The 8,208-nt window shown below is 42.8% G+C and overlaps 1 protein-coding gene across 1 annotated transcript in view; it reads left to right on the top strand.

Moving 5' to 3' along the window:
- Cdk7 (cyclin dependent kinase 7) overlaps positions 1-2,645 on the top strand; it is a 26,137-nt gene extending 23,492 nt beyond the window's left edge. Inside the window, exons 11-12 of the mRNA XM_021208303.1 lie at positions 1,402-1,549; positions 2,447-2,645. Of these exons, the coding sequence (XP_021063962.1) occupies positions 1,402-1,549; positions 2,447-2,475 (177 nt within the window). The 3' untranslated portion in view covers positions 2,476-2,645. The remainder of the gene's footprint in view (positions 1-1,401; positions 1,550-2,446) is intronic.
- The last annotated feature ends 5,563 nt before the right edge of the window (positions 2,646-8,208 follow it).

The raw sequence follows: 8,208 nt of genomic DNA, 5'->3' as shown, positions 1-8,208 counted from the left end.
TGGTGGCTCACAACCATCTGTAATGGGGATCTGATGCCTTCTTCTGGTGTGTTTGAAGGCAGCAACAGTGTACCCACATACATGAAATAAATAAATCTTTAAAAAAAAAAGTTTACATTGCTTAGGGGTATGTGTGTTTTCACTCCACCGCTATATTTCAGATGAACTTTTTAAAAATTTAATTGATGTGTATTGATGTTTAGGCTGCATGTATGTTTCTTTTTTTCATTATTATTATTATTATTTTATTTACATTTCAAATGCTATCTGGAAAGTTCCCTATCCCCCCCCCACCCCGCCCCTGCTCCCCTACCCACCCACTCCCACTACTTGGCCCAGGCCTTCCCTTGTGCTGGGTCATATAAAGTTTGCAAGACCAAGGGGGCCTCTCTTCCCAGTGATGGCCGATTAGGCCATCTTCTGCTTGCATGTATGTTTCTATACCACGTATGTGCATTGTCCATAGAGGCCATCAGATCCCCTGGACTTGGGCTTACAGAAGGTTGAAGGGTGGGTGCTGGGAACCAAACCTGGGTCATGTGGATGAGCAGCCATTCCTCCTAACTGCTGAGCCATCTCTCTAGCCTGCTTCTCTCCAACTCTTTATTTTTGAGTCAGGACCTTTTGTAGCCCAACCTGGCCTTGACTTCAGTATGTAGTTGAAAATGATACCTACCTTTCTTTCATGGTTGGAGGTTGAGGCAGGGTTTCTCTGTGTCGTCCTGGCTGTCCTTGAAGTCACACTATAACCAGGGTGGCCTGTAACTCAAATACCTGCCTGCCTCTGCCTCCCAAGTGCTGAAAGTTAAAGTGTGAGCCTCCACCACCTGACACTCCCTCTCCCTCCAGTTTGTCAGGTTTGGGTTTCTATAAATTTCTTGTTTTGTTTTGCTTTTTGGTTTTATTTGTTTGTTTGGTTGATTGGTTGGTTTTTAGAGATAGTGTTTGTTTCTCCATGTAGCCCTAACTGTCCTGGAACTCACTTGTAGAATAGATCAAACTCACAGAGCTTCTGCCTTATGGATACTAAGATTAAGGTGTGTCCACTCCCCTTACCCCACCCCACCCCCAATAACAGCATCAGCCAGTTGTAGGATACTGGATGTTTATATCCAAATACTTGATACTAATTTTTTGTTTGGGGGCTATAAGGGTATTTACATACTATTTTTAATGCTATCAACCATTTGGGGTTAGATTTTTCTTTCCTACATACAGACATTAAAGCATTCCTTTTGAGCTGAGCATGGTGGTACATGGCTGTAATCCCAGCACTCAGAAACAACTAGGAGAATGGCTACAAGTACTTGCCAAGTTACAAATCAACCAGTGCCACACAGTTAGACCTATCTCAGAAACAAAAGAATAAAACCTTACTTTGGGTTTTTTGTCTTTGAAAAGGCATTGAAGACCAAGTACTTCAGTAATCGCCCAGGGCCAACACCTGGATGCCAGCTTCCGCGACCAAACTGTCCAGGGGAAGCATTAAAGGAACAGTCAAATCCAACCATGGCAACAAAGCGGAAAAGAACAGAGGCCTTAGAACAAGGTAACGGTCCCCAGTGATAGAAACAAGCAGACATGAAAGGACTTCAGAAAGCTCTAAATAGCTCATACATAGCTAGCAACTGGAAGCCAGGTAAGCAAGTGGGGCTGTTTAAACCTTATGAACTAGAATGTGCTCCTGTTGCCCTTAACTGAGGACACGGAGGCTCTTTTGAGTATTCCTGAGAGTTCTAAGAACTGTCCCTGTGTGCCTTCTACCCTGTACCCCCACCAAGTCGTTCAATTTTTTCCAAAATAAACTTTTGTGTGGCTATGTATGAATATATGTCATATATATGTGGAGGCCAGGAGAGGGCTTCAGATACCTGGTGCTGGCACTGCAGGTGGCTGCCAGAGACATTCATCTAGGAACCAAACTTGTCTTCTCTGGAAGAGCAGAAGTCCTCTTCATCACTGAGCCAACTTTTTTTTCCCCCTTAGATACAGGGTCTCCCTGTGTATTCCTGACTGGCCTGGAACTCACAAGTTAGATGAGTCTGGCCTTTTTGAACTTTGCCTCTTGGATGCTAGAATTAAATACATGTTAAGCACACCAAGCTGGCTTTGTTTTTAACTGTATTATTTTGAAATTTTTTGTTATTTTTATGTGTATGAATAATTTTATTTGCATGTATGTCTGTACCACATGTGTGCAGTCTCTGTAAAGGCCAGAAGAGGGCATCAGATTCCTGGCACTGGAGTTACAGATGACTCATGCTGCTGTGTGGCTGTTGGTAATTGAGCCCAGGTCCTCTGGGAGAGGAGTGAATGCTCTTAACTGCGAGGCAGTTCTCCTGCCCTCCGCCCATCGGTTGTTACTCTGTGCTGATGGTTAGCAATGACTGTAAGTTAAATAATGCTCTAGTACAGTGAGTGAACAACCTTTCTGTTTTACTTTCAGGAATATTGCCCAAGAAGCTCATTTTTTAGTTGCAGTGAACAATGGACAGTTTTCACTTCTGAAAAAAAAAAAAATCCAAAGGCAAATAATGGAAAAAATAGGGAATATTAAATGCTATAAAAGAGAACTTGTAAATATTCTACAGATGTAAAATATGTAAAACTATGGGTTATTTTTATTAAATGTATTTTAAAATAAATATTTGTGATTTATGATTAGAGTACAAGAATAACTGCAGTCTCTAAAATGTAATTCACAGTGCATTAGGAGAGGCTTAACATGCAATTGCTGGTTATTCTGCAGCTCTGGATGATATACCATGTTAAGATCATTAGGTATAGTATTGAAAACAGAAAATAATACTGTAAGCAGTTTTGCAAGTAGTTAACCACACTTACTACCCAGAGTAAATAGTCAGTAAAGATGGCACTGATGCCTCCCCTTGATGTCCTCTCGTCCACTGCCCATCCCACTCCTCTTGACCCTCCCCCGAGGAAGAGGCCTCTGGGAGGTTTGTGTTTGTCTTCCATGGTTTTGAACTGTTACCTTCAGAGAGGTCCATCTCACCTTATGGCAGCCTATGCCTTTGATCCTAGCTTGTATGGACAAGTGGATCTCTAAGAGTTTGAGGACAGCCTGGTCTACATACTTAGCTCCAGGCCAGCCAGAGCTACGTAGTAAGTCCTCTCTCAAAAAGTATAAATAAACAACAACAACAAATCCTACTATAGCTCATACTATTGTTTTCTGTTTTTTACTTAGAAACTTTCTTTCCATATTAATAGATATGAATCTAGTTGATTTAGTTACCATATGATAATATAGTACATAAATAGTGTAATTTGCCTGTGCTTTTGTTTATGTACTATTATTTTTCTATTGCTGTATAAGTTTTACCATGAAAATGGCATGAATCGCCAGGCATAGTGGTGGTTTGTTCCTGTCCAAATTTGGGAGGTAGAGGCAGGTGGATCTCTATGAATTCAAAGCCAGCCTAGATTCAGAGTGAGCTCTAGGGCTACATAGTAAGAATCTGGAGAAAAAGAGAACAAGTTTGGTTGTAGTTTGGTGGTAGAGTGTGTCCTCCCATCTGGGAGCACCTGGCACTGTAACACATTAACTAAGTAGCATGGCTCAACTTTACAAGCGCCACGGCTGAAACAAGGTGTTGGTCATATGAGCATTCCTGGTCCCCTTGGAGGCCAGAAAATTGCACTGGGTCCCCTGAAACTGGAATTGTGGATGGCCGTAATCCACCATGAGGGTGCTGGAAATTGAACTCAGATCCTCTGAAAGAGCAGCCAGTGTCTAATTACTAAGTCATCTCTCCCACCCCACATGAACTTTCTGAATGGACTCTTTGGGTGAGCAAAACCTCACTCCTATTCTGCATGCTCCTTGAGTCTTATGGGGATTCAAAAATTATGACTGATAGAAAATTCATAGAAGAAAAACTTTACAAAATTATGTACTACCTGTTTGCATGGAGCCAGGTTTGGCTGCTCGTGCCTGTAATCCCATACTTGTCAAGCCTGAGTAATGACTGCCTCAGATTTAAGGCCAGCCCAATTTGTAATTAAATAGCTCTATGCCAGTCTGTCCTCAAAGCAAACCCCACCCATCTCAAAAAGCAAAACAAAGGCATGGAGAACCTGGGAAGAATCAGCTACTCAGCTGGGTGCTAGGCAGAGGCAGATAGGTATCTATGAGTTTGAGGATATCCTGGTCTAAAAAGTCAATTCTCAGGCAGCCAGGGATAGATCATAAACCCCGTCTCATGAATAACGCCAACTACTTATGTACTATATTAGGGATGAGTAGTAAGTAAAGAAAAAGTGCTAAGGCAGAATGGCTTGGTCCAGAAAGTTAGCTCTACAGGGAAACAGTGGGGAAATAAGGATCAACAGGGCTGGTTATGCAAACTTCACAGTGCTCGTCCTTGGGGCTGAAGAGGCATCTTTTTCCCCACAGGAAAAAATATTTTGGGGGGTTTTTTGTTTGTTTTTTTTGAGACAGGGTTTCTCTGTGTAGCCCTGACTGTCCTGGAACTCACTCTGTAGACCAGGCTGGCCTTGAACTCAGGAATCCGCCTGCCTCAGCCTCCCAAGTGCTGGGATTAAAGGTGTGTGCCACCACTGTCCGGCTTCCACAGGAAAATTTTAGTCTCTCTTTTTTTAACTTTGTACGTGGATGCGTGCTTTGCCTGCTTATATCTGGGTCACGCGTGTGCTGATGCTTTGAGTCCAGAAGGTGGCAGAGTCTCCTAAAACTACAGTTACGTGATTGTGTTCTAGGTAAACCTGGGTCATCTGCGAGAGCCACCGTGACCCATCTCTCCAGCTATCATCTGCTTTAAGAACTCCACAGTGATTATTTATTTTATCTTTTGTGTGTTTGATAAGCATACACGTGTGTACTCATGCCACAGCACATGTATGTCAATGGACAACCTTGTGTCAATTTTTTCTGCCACTGTTTTTGGAGGAATATGTCAAGCCACTCTGCTTCCAGAGACCCTTTGACCTTACCGTAGAGCCCCGGGAATGCAGATATATGCTATTTATACTCTGGTTTGGGGGTGTTCTTGGCAGAGTAGTGTATCTTTAACTTCTTCAGAGAGTCTCAGTTCCCTGACAAAAGCGTCTTAAAGGAGAAAGGCTTCATTTTGCCTTAGGATTTCCCTCGAAATTCAGTCCACCATGGTGGAGGAGGCTGGCTGGTCGCACAGTACATGTGCTCAGATGCAGAGAATGAACAGGAATAGGGAGGAGCTAGACAGCCTCAAAGCTCACCCCAGTGACTCAGATAGAGTGACACTGCAGGAACATTTCACATTCAAACCAAAACAGAGATTTTATGCAGAATCTGCTACCAAGCTCACACAGTGTTTGTAGTTTTGGACAGGACTGTCATAGAATTCATTATGTAAACCAGGCTGGCCTTGAACTTGGAGCTCACCTCCCTCTCAAGTGGTGAGACTAAAGGTGTGCCCCACCAAACTGGCCTTCTTATAGTTCTTGGAAATTGTTGGGTGCTGGGATCGAGCCTAGGGCTGTGCGTGTAACTGACACACACTGAGCCACAGCCTGAGTCCCAGTTCTTAGTCCTAATAGAGCACCCGTTGCCCTGGCTCTGGTGCTGTTATCTCTAGGCTTAATCCTTTCTTTCCTACCTGCCTAAGCAGGTTATCTCAGGCTAGCCTTGAACTCACCCTCCTAATGACCCCAGTTAGGATGACAGGCATGCGCCATCGTGCTTGTTCTTTGTTGTTTGTTTTAGCTTTTTCGAGACAGAGTTTCTCTGTGTAGCCCTGGCTGTCCTAGAACTCACTGTGTAGACCAGGCTGGCCTCAAGCTCAGAGATCTGAGTGCTGGGATTAAAGGCATATGCCACCACTGCCCGGCTTAACTCTTGGTTTTTTAACATAGCTCACATTTCTTTTACTGTGTGCTTAATTTCCACAAATTAGCACTAAGTATGATTTTCATTCAAGTCTGATTTTTCTTATGGGCCACTGTTTTAAAATGCCTTCGGTTGGGGGGATAGAAACCACGTCTACCCACCTACAGCTCAAAGGACAAACAGAGTGAGATTCCAGAGTTCACACGGGGAAACCCAGTGAGCCTATTAATAAGGCTGCTTTACAAAGCAAAGAAGCATGGGCAACCTTCAAGTAGCCACAGAAGAAAGTCTGCACCCCACATGAATATGATGCCCTTGGAGCTGTGTAGATAGAGTCCCCTTCTAGTACCCTACTTAAAAATAATCTGCCCCTCCCACAGACTCAAGGCCACAAGCAATTAGGGTTAAAATTGGGTTCATCTACACAGCTACGGGGGAATCATGTCCATGTTGGGTTCCTATGGTTAAATTTCACATTTGACTTTCTTGAATGTATTGATTACATCAAGGAAACCCTATCTAAAAAAAAAGAAAAACAAACCAAACCAAAAACGAAATATCCCTTTTATAGACATTCAGACACCAAGTTGCCCAACTCATGGTGTATATTTTATCAAAGACTGAAAGTAGCAAAAACTGGAGTTGGTCTCGGCAGTCTGTAAAACAGCTGAGCTGGTTGAGAGCCCCAGCAAAGATGTAAACATCCTCTTAGTGGTGAGTGAGCGGTTGATAGCGTTCCGCACTGCTACAAGCCGAGATGACGACGGTGCCAATAGAACCCGCAACACTGAAAGGTGGCTAACGGTTTTCTGTTGTTTGTGTGACTTGAGGCGTGGGTACCCTATGTTGCCTAGGCTGCCCCCGTTTCCTAGCCATGCCTAGCTCCTTCCCTGCTGTTTTCACAATTACGGTATACAATACATAGCCTATTGTATGGTTATAGTAAACTGCTATTTTTAATTTTTTATATGTTTATATGTACGCATCCATGTGTACACATACTGTAGAATGTTAGGGTCAGAGGACAGCTTGTAGACATTGGTTCTCTTTCATTGTGTGGAGTAGAAGGACCAGACTCAGGTAGTCTGTCCTGCCTGACAGCACGCACCTCACCAGCTGAGCCATCTCACTGCACATGGAGTTCTTCATACATTCTGGGGTTGAAACAGGGTCTCTACAATATACAGCCCATGGTGGCCTCAAACTCTGCCTCCCCAGTGGGATTACAGGCATGCGCTACCACGCCAGGCTACTAACGGGTTTATATTGCTCGGAGCCTCGAGACCACTTAAGATGCCAGTACTAGCCTTAACACGTCGGAATGCAGCTCCTGCCTGCGTGCAGGGTAAGAAGGTCCTAGCTGGGGCAGACTCGAGCTTTGCAGATTTTGTAAACCTTTTTCTAAAAAAAAAACAAAAAACAGAAAACACTAAACTATAAAACACATATGCCTTTTGTGTTTATAATTGCTTTTCTTTGATCTATAGTGTTTTTCAATAGAGAAATGTTGATGTTTGACAGTGACCCTCTGTTCCCTTCATGCCGTGCCTGTGTTATGTTCCCTACCCCAGAAGGTGGGTGGGTAGTCATAGTGACTTCCCTACAGTACACATGTGTGTGCTTGATATGTTAGTAGGTTAATGTCTTCCCTGAAGAAACATGGCGCTTCTCACGCGTGGACCCCATCCTTGGAGGATGGTACAGTATGTTTCATTATTTCCCACAGCTGCATAGATTTCATGGATGTGCCTTACTGTTTTATCCTCCTGTGCCAGGCAAGGATAGAGTCTTCTTATGCTTTGACTTGTGCAAATTGTAGTCTGGTGTTTGTATGATTATTTATTATTTAATAACCCAAATAGAATGAGGATCAGATAATTGCTTTTTTTTTTTTTTTTTTTTTTTATATTTACTTTTTTTCTTTTTTTTTTTTTTTTTTTTTTTTTTTTTAGGTAAAAATAAATCCCATTATTTTTTACCAAATCACATACCACCACAGCCAGCTTATGTAAGAGCAAGCACACCATTCTCAGTGAAGTGTGGAGGTCAGAGAGTTGGCTCTCCCCTTCCACCTTGTAGATGCTGGGGATGCCACTCAAGTCATGAACCATGCCAGCATCTCTACTTTTGTTTTTTTTTTTGAGACAGATTTTTGCTAGGTAGCATCCAGGCTGTTTGCAACCCTGAAGTACCCTGAGTGTTGGGTTTACAGGGATGTGACACCACATGCAACAGAAAAATTACTCCACAAGTGTATATTTGTGTGTGTATATACACATGTATACCAGAAGACAGCCTTAGGTATTCTCTACATTATTATTATTATTATTATTATTATTATTAAATTTTGGAGTCAGGGT

Source organism: Mus pahari, chromosome 11, assembly GCF_900095145.1.
Source record: "Mus pahari chromosome 11, PAHARI_EIJ_v1.1, whole genome shotgun sequence".
Lineage (NCBI taxonomy): Eukaryota > Metazoa > Chordata > Mammalia > Rodentia > Muridae > Mus > Mus pahari.
The sequence above is the reverse complement of the archived record's forward strand: the minus strand, read 5'-3'. Positions and strand labels throughout refer to the sequence as shown.